Here is a 25049-nt window from a genome sequence, read left to right as displayed (position 1 = left end):
CACCCCAAAAAAGGTCACTCACACACACCTGTAGGCATTCTACCTGACTCTGATGGCCATGGAGCTTTGGGATAAACTGGAGTACTATAAAGGGGAAACTTACGTTGAAGACAACGAAAATTCAGCACAATCAGTGTGTGAACTTTCCTTGCTGTGTGTTGACGGTGCTAATCACCAAGACACCACTGTGTCACCTCGTACACAGACAGCCTGTTCAAACAGGAAGCAGGCTCTGTTAGTCAATGGTGATCTGTGTAGCAGCTTCAAAAAAACAGACAAAATGTTGCGACTTAGTGGACGAGGCCAAGTTTTTCAAACCAGGCAGAGATCCAATTGCATACTCAGCTTGTCTGTGATGAGTTGCTAAAACTAGTATTTGTTGTGTGTGTTGTTTCCAGCATGCCTGTCTAACTGTGTGAACCTGAACTTATGCAACAACCTGCAGTTTTTTCTGAGGATTAATAGAAGACAGTTTACTGAATATCATGAATTGAAAATGATGACCTTTTAAAGGTTTGTTGTTGAATCAAAGTCAAACTTTACAATATCTTGAAAGGAATCTATTCAACAAATAATCCACTGAGCTCTTCAGGGATGTTTCAGTCTTTAATTGTAACAATAAATGATAGCATTTATCTCCCTTTCATTTGATAATGTGTCCTGTAAAACACAAGGAGGCAGATCTTGTGGCGTAGGAACGACATTAAGATCTAAGAGCTGTGTTTTCTCTCAAAGGTTCAAAATGTGTTTGTAAGATGTTTCTTTTGTCTGACAGTAATGTTATTCAGGGGAAACTACGACTACACTTCTTGTCTTGTCAAAGCTAAATCCTGGTGTGATTGTAACAAAGGACCTGGGTACACGCTTCATGTGTTGTTCTACACATCTACACCTTTGTGCAGTAACATCTCAAAGAAATGATCTCCTGTCCTTTGGCTCATTTAGTACTCAGGCAGAAACATACCTGTGCTGTTTTCAGATCTCCCAGCAGTCTTTGGTGGGCAGATCTCTGCTGTCTGAACAACCTTTCTACTCAGTCAGGTGATGGTCAGTGTTGTGTGTTTTAGCCCAGCTTGTAGTACATTTTGCTTCTGGATTTTAAGTGTATTATAGGGTGGAAAGACACTCAATAGAAATGAAATCTACCATAAATATCCTTTCTTTTTTTGTTTGGTGAGAAGAACAGCAACTTCCAACATGATGAGCAATTTGTCTCAGGATGCTGAGGCAGAGCAGTGATGGGGTTGACCAAAAGGTAAGCCTGTTAAATTGTTACGTACGTAGAATCAAATGTTGGGTCTAGTGTCTACACAATCTTCTATTTTCTTAGAGAATGACTGCTAACTTACATTGACATTCGAAACAAACAAAACTCTCAATTTATGCATCGGGCATGTAATTGCCATCAATTCTAAAAAATGTAAAGACTGGTCTTAGTGGCAAAAATGTACAAACAATATCTCGTCCTATACTGTGCAACTACTACAAGTGTAAACAAATCCTCAAGTGTAATCACTGGTACGTTTGTGTGTGAGACTTCGGTCTGGTGCTGATGCGGATTCTCTCTCCGACCGAGCTGGTTGTGAACGATGAGTCATCCAAAGCAGGCCTTTGATATTCAACATAGCACTCCATTTAAAACTCACTGAGACTTCTGCTGCTGCGAGGTCACACACACAGACACACACACGTAGACTCACACACAGACAAAGCCTCACACTTATCGATCAGAGTTGGAGGTGCAGCCGCTGTTTTCATTCATCTGGAGTCTCCCCTGGCTCCTGCTATCGATTCCATTTTACCGGGTGTTTAATTCACAGCCAGAGTATGGCTGCCACAGCCTCCTCTTCCAACACCACTCTCAATGTTTATCGACCATATAGTAGCACTGCAACTGCACTCAGTGCCTGTATTTTCACTGTGGCTGTTTTCATTGCCACACTCATAACCTTTCATTATTCATGCCTGTGTTTTAATGCCGCAAAGTGAATACCCTTTATCTTCAAAGGCTAATTTTTCAATGAGAACAAACAGCTGAATTCACTGTGGATAAACTTTAGGACCTCAAGAGGATTTTCTTCTTGCAAAGTTTTGTCATGTAAAGAAATCCTTGCAAACTCCAGCCATTGCACACATGTAATACATTTTTACAACACAAGAATCGTGACGGCACTCACAGGTTATTCTTTGTGCTTATTGATGTGCAAAATGTCTACGCGTGATTGTTTGAGTCAGTGTGTGTGTGTGTGTGTGTGTGTGTGTGTGTGTGTGTGTGTGTGTGTGTGTGTGTGTGTGTGTGTGAGAAAGAAGGACAGAGAAAGCCTTGTAAGTCATCCTGAAATCACGTGCAGCTTATTTCCTTCCTTATCCTGTATGACTGAGAAGTCTTGTGATTATAGTCGCTTGTTATGGTTTCTTCTCTCTCTCTCTCTCTCCTTTTTTCTTCTTTCCCAGTTACATTTTAAAGGAATCTAGAAGAACTACAAGGACAAGGCCTGTTAGTCAAGAGAAACGACACTATCACTCTCTGGGCAGCTTGTTGCCTTAGAGACCAGCAGAGAGAGAGAGATAAATCTGTGAAATCTTCTGATCATCTGTGTATATATATGTGTGTGTGTGTGTGTGTGTGTTTGTGTTTGTGTTTGTGTGTGTGGGAGTACAGAGAAGGGGGTTGGCTTCTGACACACAGCAGTGGAAAATAATTCCCACATAACTTCCCTCCCTGCTCGCTCTGCCCTGTGTTTTCTCTAACAAATTGTTACATCAATGCTGAAAATCAGATCCAATTATTACACATTAGAGAGCGGCGCCATCTTTCTCCAGAGCATGCCCTCACCTCTGAACCAATATCCGACAGACACTCTGCTTAAACAATAGATTGTGTCTGCGACACTGGGATGAAAGGAAACTGCAGTGTTAAACGAGGCACAAAATGTTATCTTCAGAGGGCGTTAATTAGACGGTGTCTGTCTGAGGCAGGAGAGAGGAGAAGAACGGAGGAGGAAAAAGACGGAAAAAAGGTTGAGTAACAGGACAATAATGTTTTGGTACAGTATGTGTACGAATAGAGCAAGACCATACTTGAATCTGTGACTGAATTTTAAAAAGCATTTACAAGTAAATATAAATAGTATTGGCTTAATTGTGGTTATTATTTGTGTGATTGCTTTTTATTAACATAGGAAATCACCGAAACTAGCTGACTAACTATGGAAAATAATGTGGCAGTTTACACGACTCCGGGCTTACCTGTTCTTTACTCTGACAACTAAAAACCCCAACAGGAAGGAACTTTTAAATCTCAATGCAATGATCTTCAATATCTAAAAATTGTAGGTACAGTATCTCATGGCCTTCCAGTGTGTTTTCAGATACAGTACTATGGATGTCTAGTGTCATCTAGTAGGAAGTTGGTCAGAAGCCGGTCACCCAAAAAAAAAAAAAAAAAAAAAAAAGAACTATTATACTGGAATCTGAACTTTTTCTCTGTGAAATCGGATTTTCAGCATATTAGCGGGAGTGACCGGTAACACATACTGTGAAAAAAACATAATCCTCTTCTAACAGGAATAAATTAATCTTTGTCCACAAGCCTGAAATGTCTTAAAGAGACAGACATAACATTGGAAATAAATTCTGTGGTTCAGCGCTAGAAGAAGTTTGAATTGTATCGATATGATTTGTTATGTGAACTTAGAATGGTATGTTGCTGTCCGACCAAACACCTTGAAAATAATGAACCCCTTCATTTATCATGTTGATCCAGCAATATTGTTGTTATTCAGATTGGACATTAACTGACTGAAACAGTAAATGATTTGGGGAATGGTGCGTTAATTAACCACATCATCAGCAGACATCTTTCCTGAATTGTTGTGATGCAGAAATCACATTCTGCCTGTTTGTGGCAAGTTTATTCTTTCTAACAGCTCAAAGCTTGATAGTGATTAAGCCAGAAAACTAACAAGGGAATGTCAATCAAGTTTGATCTTGTCACAACCCCAAAACACACAAACTACCCAGAGATATGAAAACCTTCATATTGTTTTTCATTGGGGACCCCTCTAAACAACATTTTCTGCTCTGGAGCTTGATCTAAATTTCTGTTGTTTGACTTGTGTTAACATATCTGGATCAAATGTTTATGGGGGACACAGACATGGTGAAGAGCGCCTTCTTAAAACAAACAAAATTATAGTGAGATCAAAACAACACAAAATCCACTGAACTTTTATGTTATGTGTGTATGTTTATGTATGTTTGTTAATTTAGCCTACTGCATTACAATGACACTGATGCTAAAATGTTGAACATTTACCCAGGGTTCTCACTTCTGTTGCCTGATTAGACCTCTTCTCAGAGCCGCGTGGGCGTATTTAAACTGAGTTGAACAGACAGCTCCCTCACTCTCCTGTTAATTTGTAGCACCTGTTAGTGCCGGATTATTTACACTTTTTACCATTGTTGGTCTAATCAGCCAGTGTGATGGTGAAAACACCTGGATGTGCAGTTTATAACATAAAAATCACATTCCGACAAAGGTCAGTAAAGCTATGATTTATTCATAAGTGCATGTTGAAAACTGGATACTCATTATATTCTATATAATATGTACATGTTTGTATATATTTATATATAAATGCATTTATTCCATAATTACAAATATTACAAATATTGAACAGTGGAATACAGATTTAATATAAAATCACTGAATGGAACGATAGACTTTATTGTTGCTTTAAGGAGTCATTCTTTATAACCACAATGTTTGGCATAGTATTTTGAATGCGTTGCCATGGAAATGAGTGGAATCCTACCTCGGTGATGAAAAGTAAGGTCATCCTACAAACTTTTAAGTGCACTTATAAATAAAATATGTAGTGAATACATCTATCGAAGACATTAAATAAAATGGTTTACAAAAGGCACTTTAATTATCAATATAATCTGCTATACATTATTCAGCCGGCAGATGAGGGAAGAAAAAAAAAGAGAGTGCCATATGAATGACCAAATAAAATAAAATGAAACCAAATCTAAAGAAACCATAGAGAATAATACAACTGTAGTGTTATCAGGAGATTGAATTGCTTTCTATAGCTGGAGGAAAACGATACATGAATGTCCTTTTCGGCTGTTTATTTGACCAGAAGGATGTGTGAAAAACTAAATAAAAAAGGCTGTCAGGGAGTGTTGAGGAGAAAGAAACAAGCAGAGTAAAAGGAAGAGAGATAATACATAGAGATTACCTCTATGTACCTTTACACAGATATACTGTGATTTGCTGCAATCTTTTTGTGCACATGTTAATTAACTGTGTCTCCATGGCAACCGAAGTGGCAGTGTCAAGACTTGAAGTCGCCCAGAGGGTGACCTTGCCTTTGACAAGCGCACACAGCTGCATCCATCTCTATTTCTCTCTTTCTGTCTCCAGCTGCCTGTCTGTCGTCCTCTAACCCCACCCCCGCAAACCAAAGCTAAATAGTTGACACCAGTATATGCTTCCAAAAAAAAAAAAACAGCCAAAGTAAGTCTCCCTTAGTCTCTTGCTCACAGACAAACTCGACTTTGTGTGTAATGAGATACAAAAGGACGTCCAACTGTCGAGGGCTGTTACTGGGACCTGAAGCAGGAGGAGCATGTCCCGCCTTTGTCGTTCTCTAACTGGGGGGTGATGGTGTCCGGGACTTCTGATTGGAGCATGTCATTTTCACTGGCGATGATGTGTTTCACCAAGCAGTTAGCCGCTTCATCGATGTTGATGTTTTCCTGAAGGAAGAGGAAAAAGGTAGGAGGAACAAATAGACAGAGAGAAAGGAGAATGAAAAAGGTGGGGAAGAAAAGACAGGAGGAGGCAAGAGAGAATGTAAATTATAAAAGGAATAAAACAAGTGTGGCAAGAAAAACCTGTGAGAGCAGGTGAGTGAACCAAATGGACCATTACTAAACTGATTGGACAGATGAGGCACCAGCCAGCAGCCACGTTGTGAGAAGGAACTTTTACATAAATCTTCCAGCTGCTGCCAGTGGACTCTGTGGTTCAGACAGTAACAAATGACAATACTACCTCATCCCTACTTTACATACAAACACAATTTGTATGTAAATGATGAGTGATCAAACAAGTATAGTACAATGTGTTGAATCTCAACAGCAATAGCATTGGAGTGTTAGAAATGAATAAAAGAAAGTAACCATAAATATTTAGGTTTTTCTTAATGCTTTACATGCACTTGCAGACAATAATATGAATGTCTCCTCATTTCGGACAATTTGGTTACACTCTCACAGTAGAAAAGAGCCTGCAGTCAAATAAAAAACTAATATGTTAAATCTACGCAGGCACTCGCAAACTATTGAGATACATATTCTAACCCAAATTACATATAGTGATTGATTTATCAGCAATCTGCAGCTCATTAATATAAAACATGCGGTGCTGAATAAAGTGAACGAGTGTGTTTTAAATAAACAGTGCAACAACAGTATGATTTTTATCTGACATAAATAAATGAAGTGCTGCTCATTCTATTCTATTTTCTTCACGTTGTAAATTAAGTACAACTTTTATTTTGCATTAGTAAAAGTTTTCCATGTTTGCTATTTTATGTTATGCCATTGTGAAAGGTTATTTTAAGTGAATTTTGCCTTGGATTGGATACAGACAGGAGGCAGGGTGCAGAGAAGGACATGAAATGCAGCAATGGTCTGGAACCAGGTGCAATTATATGGTATGCTTCTTACACAATGTGGCAACCAGGACGCTTGTTAATGAAATTATTACAGCCAACATTTTGGAGCTAAGAGACAATCCTGGGAAACTTTTCTTGCCTGATTCACAAAACTATTCTACCCATCACAATAAAACACAAATGCAAAATGTCCTTTCTAGACAGCACCCACAGATGAGACTGCACCCTTACAAAAGATTTAGTGTGACATGGACCAGCCATAGGAGTCAAAGTAAGGCTCACATGAGGAGAGGACCAGCAGCATGTGTTGCTGAGATACACACACATGCACACACCGTCTTCATATGTGATGCAGTAGCAGTAGAAGTACTGAATATTCAGAGGATCTAACAGTGTGGCTCAGTAGGATGTGACCTCCTGCAGTCTGCAGCAGCTCTCTGTGCTTCTCTGAGCCACGTCGTGATCTATCATACTTACTGTTAGATCTAGTACAAAAGATTCATCTAGAGCAAAATATAACAAACAAAAAACCTTCCCTACACTCTGCCAACTTCGCTTCCTTTCCTGTGCGTTATTGTGCATGCAGAACAGAGCATGTGCAGCGTTGTTTAAGATAAATGTTTGAAATAATTCTTCTGGCAGGTATTCAGATATTAATCTCGTATATAATAAACTCATTCCGCCAAAAAGGAAACAGTAAACTTTCTTCGGAAAATGACACTTAAAGGCACTAAATATTTATGGTATACTGCTATTTATATTTCTGGTTACAAATTTGATTACTTGGCAGGTTTTTATGAAAACAAACACAAAACAAAGAGCTGTATGGGCTTCATACTTTACAGTGTGAACTGCAACCAGCAGAATTTTTCACATTCCAGCTCACACTTTGTGGAAATTTACAGCTTTAACAAATGTCACATGACCGGTGATGGTGCTTTTAAGTAAAGCCTCTCAATTCCTTAACTGGTTTTCTCCCTCGGTTACAGCCACCTTCTTTGCTCTTCCCCTGCAGCAGTTATTGGTATTTATACTTCCAGTTACCTCCATCGCCTGTTTGTTATTTAGAAGGATATTTCAAGAGTATGAATTGTGGCGCAAAGCCTATAAGACAATGAACAAGTGAATAGTTTGTGGTGTTGATCCAAGACATTTCTAAAGGACTTTTTACTTATTTGAATGTCACTTCGACAGATTAATATAAAAAGTTGTTAATCAAATAACTAACCAGAATTACCACGTAACGGTCGTAAGCCTTCGCCAACGAGTAATGTTGCAGTTTATATCCATCTCTGTGTGTCAGCATTTGTGTGTAATTGTCATAAAAAGCATATGAATTCATGAGTTATGGCAAAACACATGTTTTGTGAGGGCAACATGAATTTGTCCTTTGACCTTTGACCAATTCTAATCAGTTCGACCTTGAGTGCAAGAGAATGTTTGTGCTGGACTCAAAGAAATTCGCCCAGTTGTGCACCTCCTAAAAAACAATCCAAGTAAGTAAATTCATACTTTTGTTTGAATTTACATACTTGTGTTCATACTTCTGTTTCCATTTTGGTCAAATTTTACTGCACTTACTACAGTATATACAAATTCAGTACTGTAACCGTTTGGGAGTGTGTGTGTGTGTGTGTGTGTGTGTGTGTGTGTGTGCACGTCTCAGTCTATTTTCCTCCTTTAACACCCAGCTGTGAGATTCCTGCTCTCCATTAGCTGCTATCAGAGCTTGTGTTGGTGTCTCTGTGAGTTAGTGTGTAGGTGGGTGAATCCTCAGCTCATCTCACTGTCAGGATTCACTCACCACATTCTTTCATTCCTGTCTGCATCAGTACGTATTGAATTATACTACACTTTAGTTCATAAAAGTTTGAGCGTTTTATATTTTAGCATTTGTTGTATTTATCTGTATGCTTTGTTGCTCAATAAAATACTTGTAAAAGTTCCATTGGTTTTAGACTTCAACTGGCAACATGCTAACATAAATATGTAGTAACATACATTGCAGTGAAATCTGTTTTTTAACTAATCTCTTAAAAACAAGCCTCTTGTTACATTAGTCAGTGCACTGATTCACTCTTTAAGGCTGTATCAGCATCACAAACCAATTAAATTAATGTAATCATAGAAGTGCTTATATTTTACCTTTGGATAAAGCCGTTAAGGCTTGCTGTTTCCTCCTATTTTCACTGTTTTTGCTAAGCTAAGCTAACCGTCTCCTGGCTCCAGCTTCATATTTAACAAACAGATATGAGAGTGGTTTAGTCAGATTAGTCATCTGAAAACACTGGACTAATATAATCCCTCTACATTCCTGATGTCTGGATCATAGTGAAAAAAGACACAAGTGCAGGTGACCTGAAATAACATAATAGGTCTCAGCTCTGCTCATTGACTGAAGCAGACACTGAGCAGACTGAGAGTCTGTTGAACGCAGCACTTTTAAAGGATTTCTTCACATCCTGAATGTGTCTGTGTGGAAGCGTCTCCACAGGGTGATCAGGTGCTGGGTCTGATACAGTCCAGCTGGCAGGGGGTCAGATGTTTCTAAAGGAGATTTGAACAGGAAGGACACGCCTAAGAGCTTGAGCCTAAGAGCTCCTGTTAAAAGCTACTCCATCGATCCAAAGCAACACAATGCCATAGATATGTCACTGCTTTGTATTTATGTGTGTGTCCAATCTTTCTCACCTTCGCGGACGTCTCGAACCATCCCACAAAGCCATTCTCCTGGCAGAACTGATCCATCTTTATTCCGTTATTGGTCAGTACGTCCCGGCCCTGGTCGCATTTATTAGCCAAGAGCACAGTGGCAACATGTTTCCCATTGGCAAGTGTCAGTTTGGAATCCAAGTCCTCCTTCCATTTGGTGATGGCTTCAAAGGAGGCGGGCCTTGTGACGTCAAACACAATGAAGGCGCCCATGGCCTCGCGGTAGTACACACGGGTCATGTTGCCAAACCTCTCCTGACCTAGAAGACACACACGGACAAGGACACAGACGTATACACACAAAGAAAAATTATTATCATTTTGGTACCAATATAAACGTGTTAAAACATGTTATACTTTCTTACAGCACATCCTTTTATTTTGCACCCCTTTATAGGGAGATGAGCTACATGCTGGTACCAAAATAAGCTGCAAGTGATGCTCTGTCACCACAGCAGCAAACAGGCAGAGGCATGAATCATCCGATTTACTCATTTTATCACACTCCTGTCTCATGCGTGCTTCCGCGCAAGCATTCCCGACATACCTCACCCACCCTTTTAAACACAATCACAGATACACACAAAATGACATGCATGTTTTTAATGGTAAAAAGAGAGAGATAAGATGGAGACACGGATAGAGGCAGGATGGGAGGAGGAGAGAGGAGTCCTTGGTGTGTATATGTGTGTGTGTGTGTGTGTGTGTGTGTGTGTGTGTGTGTGTGTGTGTGTGTGTGTGTGTGTGTGTGTGTGTGTGTGTGTGTGTGTGTGTGTGTGTGTGTGAGCGCTTGCCTGTGAACTGTAGAAATTCCTGAGGGTAAAATTATTTCGATAAGCTGTGTAGGAATGTTGTATCCACACTGATTTTTCCCATCCATAACGTCTGCTAGAGCACCATCAGTACCAGACATTTTTACACTGCGGACTGAACTTAAAAATCTCAGTTTATCCTTCCCAAAGCGGTTTGCATCGTAGTGAAGAAGAGAGGGATTGATAATAATTTTCATGCTACTGTGATGAGGATCAAATAAACATTTGCTATTCACCTGCTCTCCTGCACAGGTGGATCAAAGCACGAGGTCAGCAGCACAACAGCTGGGACGAGGTGCGTCTCGTTCAAGGACATATAAGAAGTGCAGAACCTTGTATCGAGTGGAAAGATATTTCCAGCTTTCAATGTAAGCAAACTCAAACAGTGCAGTGTTCTCAGGGCAATAACCTGATAAAAATACTGAAAATGATGGTTTGAAACTAAAGTATTTCTCTATAACATTAAATATCAAGGACTAAATATGCAATAAATTAAGTTCATAAAAAACAACCTTGTTAGAAATGTAACAGCTAAAAAATCTGCTGATCTGCTTCATCAGATTAGCACCCACTGTGGGTGTTGTTTGATCAGATTCGACTGAATCCTGATTGGTGCAGAGGTTTACATGACAGCACCTTATTGAAAACTGAGTATTTCCAACCTTAAACTGAAAGAAGGAACACAGAAAAGTATTATGTAAAATAAGCAAAACTGTTTAGCTTAACTTAAAGTGGCTGTGCTCAGTAAGAAGCTGAATATAGGGGTAGGCATTCAAGGCCTTTAAGGTTACCTAATGTGCAGAGTGTTAATGGCCTCACTAATAGGGATTACATGTGGTAATAATTCAATGGAGTTACGTAGAATAGAAGCCCAAAACATTTTCTTGTGTCAAACCTGGTCTGCAGCCACATACTCCCTCAGCTCAACATGTATATCAATGTGATTTCAAAAGGCTGAACAGTATATAAAGCCTCTCTTATGAGCCCTAAACCAGCTTCACATCTTCTTGCTATATGCCCGTGCAACTAGCCACGCCACGCTGTCAGCCCTGGACGTAGAAAAATGGCAGTCGGAAATAGAACTGTTGATGCCATCATTTGTCTTGGGAAATGCACAGAAACAGAACGTGATTTATTGCATCTGAAAACTTCAGTGCATCATCAAATCCCCAAACAAGCCAACAGCAGTGCCTGGTAAAGAAAAATACCAAGTGAAAACTTATTTTAGGACATATAATCTTGTCCCTTCTATGGTCCAAACTAAATGGAGAACCCGTATAATATTATAATGGACAGACTTTGCAGGCTTTCCCATCTTATGTCTTCCATTTCTTTAGGACACACATACTGTACCGACCTATAGCAGTTTTCTCGGAGGGAGACACTCGTCATCCTTGGTTCACAATAAAAGCTTTCTGTATACAAGAGCTTGGGCCTCAAATCTCCCTCACATGAGTTTGAGACACATGACTGCTTGCGCTCACTGGAGAGGGCGCACAGGAGGGGAGAGAGCAGCAGGTCAGAGGATTCTTCTAAACCTCAGCCGACACTCATGTGAGATGAGACTGCTGTTGCCTTTAGGTTTGCTTGGCTTTATTATTTATGTGTTCGCTAAAGACAATCCAAGCATTTAAATTACTTTTAATTGACTGAAAAGAAGATGTTAGAATTTCTCCTTTTAACAGAAGGTTTTGTTTATTTTATTATCAAAAGGACTGCTCTGCTCTCAAGGTCTGTGTGGGCGAGTCAAATTTGAACCCCAATAAATTCATACAACATACAGAGTACAAAAAAAAATCTAAAAATGTACAAATAATACAGATTATCCCTCCGGGGAGGAATGTCACGCAGTTCAGCAGTTTGCAGAGAGGAAGTGAGTAACCTCTGGGGGCAAGACATAATTATTGCTATATAATGAATACATGTATACATGCATGTATGAGTTTGCATTAGTTCTATCTTAGCCTTTTAAAATAATAAAGACAATTTATGCGACCACAAACACATTTTGTTCATGAAAGGTGAAGGTTTCAAATATTTTGGAAATAAATATCAATAAAACTAATATACATAATAATATTTATGGCACCATAGTTCGAGATAAAGTTTGTCAGTTTCATAACTTCTCTAGATTTGTGTGTGTGTGTGTGTGTGTGAGAGTGTGTTTCTTTTGAGTGTAAAAAAAGAGCAACATGTAATTGCAGAAATGCGTTGCCAAGTGATTTGAAGTGAGTAATGTTAACAGGTCAGCTGGTACACATGAGGAATATTAACCCTGGATAAACGTGTCATATTCCTACAAAAAAATGGTTTAATAATAACTGTGACGACATGGTCTCATGCTCATTCCCTGGATGGTTGCCTTTTTATCACTAACCATAAACTATCTGTGTATCTAAAACACACATTTTCTTTGAAGGATAGTAATCAAGTTTCCCTCCTTCATTCTTGACTGAGGAAAAAACATCAATATTTCCCACTTGAGCAGCCGACCTCTGATAAACATTTCATATTGTTTGGAAAGTTTTGTCTCTTTCCTAAAATGGCATCTATTGAGGAGGGAAAAGGTGATTTACATAACCACTACATTGTGTGATTGTGAAGTAGATTCATTCAATCATGTGACATTCAAAAAAAGGAAAAAAAAAAAGACACATACTAATTATAAACATAATTTCCCCCAGGATTATAGCTTGCCACGATGAATTTAAAAATGTAGCCTTAAGCTGATTTCACTAAAAGGACAATTTACTATCAACTAGGCTGATTTATTTAACTGCCAATATCATTTGTCTACCAAAGTCTATTCCATTTTCAGCCTCGTCTAAAAAAACAAACCAAAAAAAAAAAAAGAATATTTTTCTGAGAATATTAGCCAATAAACCATGATCCATCTATACTTGACCAGTGAGTCTTATATATAAATAATAAAATAAACACATCTGTTCTTTCTAAAAATAATAAATCAGCTATCCATTCGTGCGTAAAAGTTGGGCCGTACCTGCAATGTCCCACAGCTGCAGGCGCACCGTCTCCTGGTCCCAGTTGAGGACTTTCAGTGCGAAGTCCACCCCGATGGTGGCTCGGTAGTTTGGGCTGAAGTTGTGATGGACATACCGCTTGATGATGCTGGTCTTGCCGACTCCGAGGTCCCCTATCACAAGGATCTTAAAGAGATGCTCCTTATTGTGGTTGTTCTGCATGGCGACCGAGGAGGGCGAGAGCTGAGCATGAATCCCGCGTAATGGAGAGGGCCGGGGGACGAAAGGGGGAGAAGCACAGGACAGCGCAGAGAGGACCGAGGGAGAGCTGCTAAATGAGTTGAGTGGCGAAGCGAGAGAAAAGGGGAGGCGAGGTGAGGTACGCCCCGGCCCGCAGAGGGGAGTGGAGACCGGGGACGTCTAGACCTTGTGACGCATAAGATAAGATAATCCTTTATTAGTCCCGCAGCGGGGACATTTGCAGGCTTTACAGCAGCATGCGGGGGGAGCTGCCTGGGAGTGCCGGGGTGTATTTTAAAACATCAGAAGTAGAGGTTGATAAACTCTGTTTTAGTATTCAGTAAGCAGTGGAAGAACTTTAAGATAACTTACAAAAGTAAAACTGTTGTATTAAAGCTAGGGTGGGTAATTTCTTTACTGTAATATTTGGCAAAACTGTCCTAATAGCCAGTCAGCTATATGTAGGTGAAGTGCTCTGAGAATATCTGCTCATAACTTTGCTCTCCCCTGCCTCTGTGGGCTGCACCCAAAAATTGCCACCGCTCATGTACACTTTGACCAATCAGAGCGAGGCTCCGATTCTCCGTTCTTATTGGCTGTGGGACTGTCCGGTCACCTTGGCAACGACGTTGGTGCGTCCCTGCGTGTTTCGTCTTCCTATCAATGTAACTGAATTCACATGAACGCGCATAACTGACGTTCGGTGGGAGGAGCTACAGCAGGTAGCGTGGCAGGGAGAGGCCAGAGAGCACGCGACGGAATCTCAACGGCTGTTTTCTCCAAAATCGCCCACCCTAGCTTTAAGTACAGTACTCACCCACATAAAGAGGGTTGGCCAAGTAAATCAAGCACACAAGATAAGTTTTCCTTCAGGGCTTTTTGCCAGATAAGGTTTATTTTTAGTCCAAACCGTGATCTTTTCCTAAACCTTTACCAAGAAGGTTTGTTGTCTAAACCTGAAGAGATTCTCAGAAAGTCCTGAAGGCAGATTTCTCCCATGTGAATAAATCAACCTTCTGTTTTAATCAAATGTTCATCCTTCTTGTAGTTTGTTGTAACCTTGTTGTGCATTTTTGTTCATATTATTGTCAGAGTCTTTGCTTGAGAGAAAAAAAAAACAAAAAAAAACAGTTGCGCCGCCCTAAACAAAGATAATAATAACAGCCATACTAAAAGATTGATTTAAAATTGTGTTCCATCTTTTCACAGACACAGATAAAAACATATTCATCTTTAAATGCTTTTATTCTGTTGATACAGTGAACAGTGCAAATCAGAATAAAAGGCGTTACAATCACTTACGTCCCCTTATTGATTGAATAAGAATTCCCTTTAAAATGCTCCGCAGGGAGCTCATTCAAATTGCCTCACAGAAAAACATGGCAGTCACGGTTTCAATTTGATGTAAGGACAGAATATATTACAACTCTCCACTGTTGCTTCCCTGAGACAAAGAATCAAGGTCCTGCACCTGGCGAGCAAACACTAACACTGACTCCTTGGCTGCCAGTTCCCTTTAAATCAGGATTTGTCACAGTAGGTGCTGATGCATTTTGATCGAAAACTGGAGTTGGCAGTTACAGCTTGAATTAAAATCATTCATAGGCAGCTAATCAGGGATTGTTGAAATCAAGAAACATTGTTAAAAATTGAAGCAGCATTGTAGGCTGACAAGCTCAATTCAAGGCATTAAAAGAGCAGAATAAAAGTTTCCCTTTGATTAAAATCTGCTTTGAAGGGTATATGTCAATACTTGAAAAGAAAAAACCCATTAAAACAGAGAATTTGTGTCTATTTATGCTTTTAACTGATGTAAGTAGGACTACAGATGCCTGGTTTAACTGCATCTGCAGTGGTTGGATATTAAAACCACTCATTCCTTTCATCCTTGGTCTACAGCCTCTATAGTTTGGGGATGGGGTTGGCTGCGACAGCGATGCTCTCGATGGCACACTCGTTGCTGCCCCGGCGGATTCGGAAGTAGCCGCCCTCGCCCCAGCCGGTGCCCCAGCTGTTCTTGACGATCCAGTACTTCTGTCCGGTCTTGTGGCAGCGGCCGTAGCCCATCAGCAGCACGGCATGGTTGGTCAGCTCGAAGGGATTGAAGGGGTCTGTGAGGCCGGTGTGGTGGTAGATGCCCTCCTTATAGACCATGAAGTCGGGGTAGACCTGAGGAAGGACAGGGATGATTTACTTTGAATTTTTTCATTTTGTATTTTATCAAAGCTGTACCCATGAAGCAGGAGGGTCTGCTGGGATGTAAAGGAGAAATTACGGAATACAGTTCATATAGAAAAAAATAAGGTTTCATTTAAGAACTATTTATTTAAATAAACGAGTAAATTAAGGGGAAACGCTTGCTCTGTCTGTTAGTATTTCGCTAGCTTAGCCGTGCTTTGGGGTTAACAGGACAAATGAATTCTGTACTTATGTTGAGAGTTTTGACATTAATACTAAATATGGTAAATTGAATAAGATTGATAAAACTACTACATTTACAGAATGCACAAAAAAAAGCTAAGTTTAAAAGTTTTGAAATACAAAAGAGAAGCAGGTGAATGATATCTTGCAGAGTTAACCTCAGTGTTTTATAGTCAAGATGGTCTACCTTCCCTGACGCAAAGATCGATGCCACTAACTGATAAAACGAGTACACTTCAGAAATGAAACATTGATGATTAAGCCCATAAGTTGATGGAATTGACCAGCTGTGTGGCGTAGTAGCATACTGTTTTATGACATATATATTGGTTTTTAATAAAAAAAATTGTCATCTTGTTATTCTTAGTTTTATCCTAAGAGGCTTTTAAAAATCTTTCCCCAAAGTTAAATTTTCAGAAAAGATAAATAAAGTGGCGTCTAGTTAAAGTGGATTCCTGCAAGACACACAACTGCGTCTGGGCTAAAATAAAGGAAGGATTAAATGGCAATATCTGACAACATGGGTTAAACTCAATTTAAACTCTAAGCTGCATCGACAGAGCAAAAACCTATATTGTTTAGTGAACACATACTGTAAAGAAATAGCAGGTAGGAAACAGTGAGCAGCTGTTGTACCTCAAAGGCCACTCCCATTGGTCCGTTCTTGACCAGTTCCGACATCATGGCCATCTCATTGCAGCCCCCATAAAATCCCCCGACGTAGCTGTATTCTGCGGTGTAAGTGCGGCGGCAGTTTTGAGGAACGCCGCATGGAGAGTCCATTCCAGTATACGGAAAGCATGACTCGTCCACAATGCCGAAATCCTGCACATACTTCCCGATCAGGTAAGGGAACCCACCATCGCAACCTGAAAGAGGAGGGAAGAAGGGTTATTCAATAGGTCTGAAGTCATCATTAACCACAATCAAGATTTTTTTCAAGAGGTTTTCTTGGCTTTGTAACTAGGGGAAATTAATTTGTGTGGTCCAAGATAGAAAAATATATTTTGTTTCCAGGACTCTTCAAAATAAACCATCAGGGGAGTTGCAAAACACTCAATACACTTTCCAAAAAAACAAACTTAAACTACTTGTTATGATTAGGGAGGACACAGCCAAGAGTTTTATAAATCAGAATAAGAATCAGCTTTATTAAATACATCACTTTTCCGTGATCATCATGTATCACAATATGAATATTAAACTTAGTACATCATGAACATGTTCTAGCTGCTGCCCAACTCTTATCTGCAATTTTCTGTTTTTTTTAATGCAAAATGAATTGATATGGTCTGGAAACAAGATTTTAGATTTGACAGTTAGTTTACCTTGAGAGTATTCAGAACAGGAGACCACTTGTTGCGGGCTGAGGATTGGAGTATCGCTGTTGTTGGTGAGGATTCGAATCCGAGATTCCAACATTCCCATAGAGGCAAAGGAGTAGCAGCTTCCACATGATGCTGAAACAGAACATCACAGATTTACACTCGAGTTAAATCGCACTGCTGTGCAATACAACAGCAGTGTTTTTACAACTTGATTTGCACTAGATAGCATAATCGTCCTTATGCATTTAAATAAAGTGGAAAAAACATTGGTAGCAATTTTAACATAATGCAATCCCGCAACACCACTTAATGTCAACAACTCTGACCTTGTCAAGCAAAACTATCTTCAGATACTTTAGGTGCACCTGCACATGCGATCTGTTTCAGCACCCCTAAAATAAAACCCTGATAAACTGTTAACTCCATGCACTTTAATAGCACATTTGTTTAATGATACATTAAATCAGCTCCTTTAATGTAGAGTGGAGAAGTAAAGGTCCTGCCCCAGTATACTTATCTGCATTAGTTTTAATGCATAATAATCGGGTAAGGCACAGAGACGGATACACCGGTTAATGTTAATAGTGTGAGGCACCAGGTTCTTAATAAAATGCTCTGCAGAAACAAATTAGGTCAGAGGACAGAGGCTGTCGGGATTTACATGATGGTTTAATTGTAGTAATGATTCAAGTCAGGGTGACAGAACAGTTTCCATTTGAGTCCAAAACTTAACGTCTCCTAAAACTAATCTGGTTTTACAACTATTTAAATGAAAGATCGGTGCTATTCGGAAAACTTTGCTGACCTAATATTTTACAATATATGATTTAATCAGCAGAGTGCTCTTTCAGGACTTAGGCAGCCAACAGTGACTTTAAAGGGAGGATGCAGGTGTAACTAGCACGGTAGGAAAAAAGCTTCATCATGTGATGTTAAGAAGCAGGTATATCTATTTATCTTCAATCACACCAATGTTTGTGAACCAAAATGAAACCTACAAAATCCACCTGGCGTGAAACACTGAAGCAAAAATAAGCTCTGCAGCACTGCACAGTGGCTTAGAGCGCTTCTATTGAAACTCTCCAGCCCTCTCCAGATCCTTAAACCCAGCCCTACAGAGGCCCTCTCAGACACTCAAACTACTCAGCACGCATAATCTCTCCACTCACACACTAGGCTGTGCAGAAACACTGGAGGAGAGCAAAAAAGGAGAGCCAGGCCTGCCAAGAGGGAAGTAAACGTAGCCGGCGAGCTGCTGTTAAGCGTCTGCCCTTAAAGACAGCAGCTTAAGTGTTAAAGTACGACTTTATCTGCCACCCGCATGTCCTCTGGATCATTGTGTTTAAATCTCTAATATCATTTGTGCACAGGTATGAGACGGCTATCTCTCCGTCGCTTTTAAGTTGATTGGTTGAACCAACTTTTTAATGTGAGCACTCAACAGGAAAAAAATATCAAGCTTCAAGGATTCTGCAGGACAGCAATCAAATGTCACCTTGGTTTCGCACAGGGCTGACGAAGTTAACGCCGTCAACGTTCCTCCAATCCCAGTGCTCAGGTAGAGCTGCTGCCACCCTGGCTACCTCAGCTTTCACAGGCATGGGGCGAACACGGCTGAGGAAAGAATAAAGAATCACATTTTAAATCACAAGGGAATTTTCTGTTAGACATTTTGCATTGACCATGTATTGAAAACTAATAACACACACACACACATACATTTAATTGAAAGTAATTCAATAGGTCAGATTACAAATATGTGGGGCAGCTGTGGCGAAGTGTCATTCTGCAGGATACTGAACCCAGATACTCTTACAAAGACTGTGGCATTGGTGTGCGAGTGTGCTTGAAGGTGCATTGGTTTAGATCTGCATGAGCAGGTGGTCCCTGGCATGGCAGCCTCTGCCATCAGTGTATAAATGTACATGAAGTGTACAGCGCTTTTAGTTGTCGGAAGTTTAGAATGGCTCCATACAATTGCAGGTCCATTAACCATATTATACATTTTAGTTTTGAAAAACAATTAAATCCTTATGAGGAGGAGAAACAACCATCTTGCCATTAAGAGTCAGCTGTTAAGGTGTTGCTGGAGCACTGATATTGTTTATAAAAGAAGTTTCATATACCTCCTAACCTAATGAATAGGACAGAGCCCAGCAGGGTGCATGGAGAAAAATGTGTTATTTATTTAGGAGAACATTACTAATTGCTGAGCATTCATGTGTTTTTGAAGTGAGTGACAGTGACAGACGCCTGCACCTTGTTATCGTTGTTGGTTTTTGTACGTTTTGATTTGTTTCCCGTTTGTATTGTTACAACCAGTGTTTGAAGTGTAGGAAGTTATGTTTACATTTTTTTGATGTGGATTCATTTCAATGTTTCTAAAAACTTCGGCAATATATAAAATCATACGTCATGCCAATAAAGCCATTTAAATTTAACTGAATTGTATGGGAAATAAGTAAATACTCACACAGGGATTCGGGAGGCGGGGCCTCCTGCTCGGAAGTGCAGCTCCTTCAGAGTGTACATCTCATGCTCTGGGTAGGACACAGCCTTCCAGGACTTCTGAACAGAGTTGATGGCGTCAATGAAGTCCATGTTGTTTTTGTACGGTTTCTGGAGCATCCTGGAGGGGAATAAGGACACGTGTGAGGTTGTTTTTAAAAAAAGGGGCTTTTTCCAGTTATTGATACAAATGTAAAAAATTGCTTCGTAAAGCAATATGAGGGCTAAATTGTTCCCTCAAGTAATGAAGACCATTCCAGTAAGAAACTGCATTTAACAGAAAGTTCTTAAGTAGGGAAGTCCAACTCCCAACACAAAAACAGGTCATTTTAATTCAGACTAAGACAAGAGAGACCTACAGAGAGCACACCATCGAGTACAGAATCAAGTGCAGAAAAGATCCTACTCAAGTTAGTAAAACTACAGCCAAGAGACAAGCAGCAACTCCTGCCTTAACGGGAGCGCTGTAGTTTCAAAGCCACAAAGAATGTATCACCCACATTTCAATACTTCAAAGTACACGTTTCATTTGCAATTGTGAGCGTCCTGTATGTTAGGAATATGAGGCATGATATAGTTTGAAGTGTGAAGGTGTGGAGACGTTTAGCATATTCCTGAGTTAGGGACTTTCACAGACGCTGACCAAGCGAAATGGGACTCTTGTCATGTATCCCCCAATTGCTTAAAAAGTTGTGTTGAAAAAGAGCTCTTTTTCCAAAAAGACTTTAAGCATTAAAATGCAAACGATAGAAACAATAGGGGTTAACTTTCAAAGCTTTGCCTTTACAGACAGAGCTCAAATTCCACTGATCATCTTTATCACTGGAGGGACAAGCGTAGTGTCAACATTAAGACACTCTTTCATACTCTAAAAGAAAAGAGCTGGGATAATGTGCAGGCTTCTCATTATGCAAATACTAGTTTAATCAATGCTTAAGAGGAAGCTGGGGGGAAATTGAACAATTTCATAGTGAAACTACAAATGTTTTAGTATTTTTATGATGCAATTGTGTTTGAGAAATATCATACTGAAAAAGTAAAAGGAAAAAAATAAATAGTTTACTGATAAATTGACAGTTCTGGTGGGTAGTTCAGGCAACACAGTGGGTACAAATTATTTGATCACTTAAAACAAAAATGAAACCACTCTGATGCTGAGAGAAAATACATTTTCTTCAGATATATTTTTATGGTTTAAATGACCATAAACTTGAATCACCTGATAACTTGTGACTTGACACTAAAACCTGGTTTAAAATCTGACTGGAATCAAAGAGCAAGAAGCAGCTTTATGTTGCCATAAACTGAGTCAACGTTCAATTCCAAATCAATAATTTTTGTGATGCCTGTTCACCAATAATTGTGCTTCCACATCAGATTTCTCAGATGTCACGCCATTTGCCAAGATTATTGAGGTTGAGTAAGGCTAACTCAGTTCACATCAGATGAGGATCAAGGGAGGAAATGAAAGTGTAGATAAAAGCAGAGATGTCAAAACTGCACAGTACACTGAAAGTAGGGGCCATCCACACTGCCTGCACTGAGAGTCTGCGAACAAACACATTTTCCCATGTACCATGTGTTGGTCCACTTTACATTTTGAGGAATGTACCAAGCTATCATCTTCTACGTACCCGCTGTTGAAGACTGGTTTGTAATCTACCCGGGGTGGTACCGATTTCACTTTCTTCCCCGCAAAACAGGCCCAGTTGTTTCCCAGGACATCATGGACCCACCCTGGCAAGGTCTGGTCACAGAGGCTGGTCACCTTAGAGCCGTCTTCAGTGTACTGAGAGTGTAGTGTGACAATCACATTAGGGCTTGTAATCCAGTACAATTTAGCCATGTCATTTTATGCAAATACAAACACAATCAATCAACGCAATTGAATTAAGATCCAGTATTCCATAAGAGGCTAGATATTTTCAGTTTATTATTCAAACAATCGTTGACTTATAAGTTATGTGGAGTCCAAAGTCTGAAACAAAAATCTCTCTCCCTTCTTCTCGTATTGCTACATTAAGATGAATCAATTCCAGGGAATGGGGAAGTTGAACTAGACGTGGATAAACCATAACATGGGTTAGACAACTGACGGGCTATGACACTTCCTTTAACTCAGTGTCATGTGAGCTCCATGAAATAACACATGACTGAAAGGTTAAACTTGAATGCAGCTGCATTTTCCCCCAAATTTTAGGTGACCAATAGATATGCATGTTTTCAAGATATCATCATATCAGATGAGGGGAGAGGAAATTGAGTGATAGTAAAACTAAACTTTTAATGTCAGGGAGTGTTGAACGATGAATTTACCTTTGAGTGCATAAAGTTTGTGATCAGCCGGGTTAAAGGAAGATGAACAACAGTGCATAATACAAACTTATGAGTTATAATATCCACCCAAGGAAATTGGTAGTTTTTTGCAGGATTACCATGACTAAATACTTAAAGTATCACTCATATAAACCAATAACGTATATGCCTCTCATACCTTGAAGAAGGCGAACCATTTGTACCCATTGATGACCACTTCAAAGCCCTGGTTGTAGATGAGGGTGAAGAAGCCGGTGTTCCCCAGCTCATCTGAGGCTGTAAACAGCTTCTCCAGGGTCACAGTCACCGTGCTCTCACCGGTAGCTGAGGAGCAAAAACCACAACACAAAACAGACAACAGTTTAACTGCAGGGAATGATTCAACATTTAGATTCATTTCCAATCATCAGTCCTCAACAACAAAGATGAACCCCTATGCTCCTACACTATTGAGCATGTTAATTTAACTGTCTTAACTAGGAGTGAGGCCTAGTGAAAGTCTCACTCCTTGTATATTCAAACATCATTTAATGTCAAAGTTGATGCAGAATCTGATCCATGCATGATATGAAGGGTTATTTGTATTTACATATCCAGTTTTCTTCTATGTAAACATTAATTGTATTATAAGAGAAAGAGTCAGTTCAACCCAGACCAGGGCTAATGTTACAAAAGGAGGAAGTGCTTTAGTTTAAATACTATAATGGGGGATTTACCTTCGGAGGAGCAGTTGATGGTCTTGTCGCGTCCTCCTTTGGACACCTGAAACACCCATGTCCCCTGAAGGTCCTCAAAGGTGCAGTTGGCTGGTGTGTCCCCTAAAGACCCTTCCACCCACAGCAGGAGCACACACACCAGCACACCGCTCAGCCTCATCTTCACACACAGCTCAGCTTCCTAAACACACACACAAACATGCACCTTAAGAACTGCTTCCAGATCTGCTTCTTTGACCCCTGTTTGCTTTTTCTGCTCCACCTGTCCCACGTTTACTTCTCTGCTACTCCCCACCAAACCCTCTGTCTGCAGTTTTATGGAAACTGAAACTTTTTTATTTTTTTTATTTTTTACAAAGATACACATTCAAACTTCTGCGGTCAAGATAAAGCCCTGACGCCACAATAGGACACCGCGCATGCGCACACGAAGCTAGCGATATAGCCGGCTAGCTAACGTTCTCATTCAGTTAAAGCACACCTACTTATTATCAAGAGTATTTCCAACACATCCGATTATGTATATTATATATATACACGCCTACGCTCTTATATTTAACTTATAATGACTGTATCACTCTTCACTCAAAGAGCCAGAGATTTTCAGCGAACAAGGAACTGCACATCAGTACTTCTCTCGCTGTTTGTCTGCCTTCGCTTTTTGGTTTCGTTTCCCTTGTCATATGACCCAGCAGCTGTGGGCATGCGCAGTAGACGCTAGAAGAAAAAGGGGCGGGGGGGCACATTCATGTGAGGGAGGCATATTGAATATATTCGTTACTATTTTATGTTTATCTATTTCACTTGATTTTATTTATTTATTTTGTTCGTTTATTTGATTGTCACTTGTTATTTCATTTTTATTTCTTAGTTTAGTTTTTATCCTAACGATTGTTTTTAATGTTTCATCTATTGCCTTGACTGCCGAAGCACTTTGTAAACCTTGTTTTTAAAAGGTGCTATATAAATAAAGTTATTATTATTATTATTTATTTATGATATTTTTAGTTGTTAAGGATATTAGAAAAAACTTAAAATAAAATGTATTTGTAAGAATCTAAAAGTGACACCGCCATAAATATATGTTAATAATAATAATAATAATAATAATAATAATAATAATAATAATAATAATAATAATAATAATAATAATAATAATAATAAGCCTTTATTAGTCCCACAATGGGGAAATTCAGTTCTCTGCATTTGACCCATCCCAGAGGAGCAGTGGGCTGCAATGAAGCACCCGGGGAGCAATTTTGGGGTTAGGTGTCTTGCTCATGGACACCTCGGCATGTTCCCTGTAGAGGGGTTCGAACCACCAACCTTGTGGTTGCAGGTCAAGCGCTCTACCTCATGTGCCACAGCAAATTATGTATTTAATAATGTTATTAAATACATAAATACATAATAAAATACAAATAATGTGACTATATTCATCCTATTTATTTATCGTTAAACTAATATGCATTATTTAGTATCTATGCTTGAAATAGGTTCTGGGTTTGACTTTTGTATCTGTGATCACATAGCCTACTGTAGGCATTTTTCACAGCATTGTCATAGAAGAAAAAGCACAGCCAAGTGAAATTAATAATTCAGATTAGGGTTTGCAGGTTTTAAGGCCCACCGACATGGCTAATTTGAGCATCCAAAATGTAACAATTTATGACCTAGAGTCCTTCAAAAATTCCCACAAAGAAAAGTACTGTCATTTTAAAATAATTTCTGTAAAATAATCCAACAATGTAACACATCATATTTTATAGTTGCGTTAGTATTGGCTGTTTTGCATTTGCAGTATGCTTCACAATGATTGGCTCATTGACAGCTGCGTGGCTATTAACATCAAGTCCTATTCATGCTGGTGTGCAGCTTGGATCTTATAATCTTGATTCTCACTGTTACTCTGATGATCACGCCATTTGCTGCCAAAGCTCCCTCGACCACCCCGAGTTACTGCTTACTGTAGCCAACCTGGTATATTGTATTATTGATTCAACTAAGATTTATTGTTCATGCTTATGGGGGATTAGCTCTCCGAATAATAATCCTCAGATTCTTTAAGTGCTCCCTCAGCAGAGCCCTTTCCACCAAATTGTGTAACTATTTGCTTTAAATTGTCAGTTTCTAAACGTGTGCCTGACTGAAATTACAGTTGTGTGACACTACACCTGTCAGTAATGAGGCAAAATGATCAGAAGTATCAATTCACTGCTAGAGCAATCTGCTAAGTGTCTATTATAGGAAGACATTAGTGAATGAGTAACCAGATTAATGATTTTTTTCAGACACAGTCAAAATGTGACAAACAGGTTTTATG

General features: G+C 39.5%; 2 protein-coding genes across 2 annotated transcripts; both read right to left on the bottom strand.

Moving 5' to 3' along the window:
* Window positions 1-5590: 5590 nt before the first annotated feature.
* Window positions 5591-13522, bottom strand: rab38a (RAB38a, member RAS oncogene family). The gene is made up of 3 exons (XM_054602893.1): window positions 13218-13522; window positions 9384-9664; window positions 5591-5769 (listed from the first exon to the last, which is right to left on the bottom strand). Exons 1-3 carry the CDS (start codon window positions 13417-13419, stop codon window positions 5614-5616), a joined length of 639 nt encoding a protein of 212 aa, XP_054458868.1. The 5' UTR covers window positions 13420-13522; the 3' UTR covers window positions 5591-5613.
* A 1141-nt stretch (window positions 13523-14663) lies between these two features.
* ctsc (cathepsin C) lies at window positions 14664-23063 on the bottom strand. The gene is made up of 8 exons (XM_054598112.1): window positions 22727-23063; window positions 22189-22334; window positions 21329-21483; window positions 19660-19815; window positions 18682-18800; window positions 17187-17318; window positions 16495-16727; window positions 14664-15606 (listed from the first exon to the last, which is right to left on the bottom strand). The coding sequence occupies exons 1-8, from the start codon at window positions 22884-22886 to the stop codon at window positions 15340-15342; spliced, it is 1368 nt and encodes a 455-aa protein (XP_054454087.1). The 5' UTR covers window positions 22887-23063; the 3' UTR covers window positions 14664-15339.
* Between the last annotated feature and the right edge of the window lie 1986 nt (window positions 23064-25049).

Source organism: Anoplopoma fimbria, chromosome 1 (assembly GCF_027596085.1).
Source record: "Anoplopoma fimbria isolate UVic2021 breed Golden Eagle Sablefish chromosome 1, Afim_UVic_2022, whole genome shotgun sequence".
Lineage (NCBI taxonomy): Eukaryota > Metazoa > Chordata > Actinopteri > Perciformes > Anoplopomatidae > Anoplopoma > Anoplopoma fimbria.
Note: the sequence above shows the minus strand (reverse complement) of the source record. Positions and strands in the feature narration are given on the sequence as shown.

Coding starts and splice junctions, on each gene's coding strand:
- ctsc (XM_054598112.1), bottom strand. CDS start 22,886: ATGAGGCTGAGCGGTGTGCTGGTGTGTGTGCTCCTGCTGTGGGTGGAA. Junction 21,484..22,188: donor AATGGTTCGCCTTCTTCAAG/GTATGAGAGGCA, acceptor CTACACTCTCAG/TACACTGAAGACGGCTCTAA. Junction 16,728..17,186: donor CTGTTCTGAATACTCTCAAG/GTAAACTAACTG, acceptor CTCCTCTTTCAG/GTTGCGATGGTGGGTTCCCT.
- rab38a (XM_054602893.1), bottom strand. CDS start 13,419: ATGCAGAACAACCACAATAAGGAGCATCTCTTTAAGATCCTTGTGATA. Junction 9,665..13,217: donor GCAGCTGTGGGACATTGCAG/GTACGGCCCAAC, acceptor TGTGTCTTCTAG/GTCAGGAGAGGTTTGGCAAC. Junction 5,770..9,383: donor GGTTCGAGACGTCCGCGAAG/GTGAGAAAGATT, acceptor CTCTTCCTTCAG/GAAAACATCAACATCGATGA.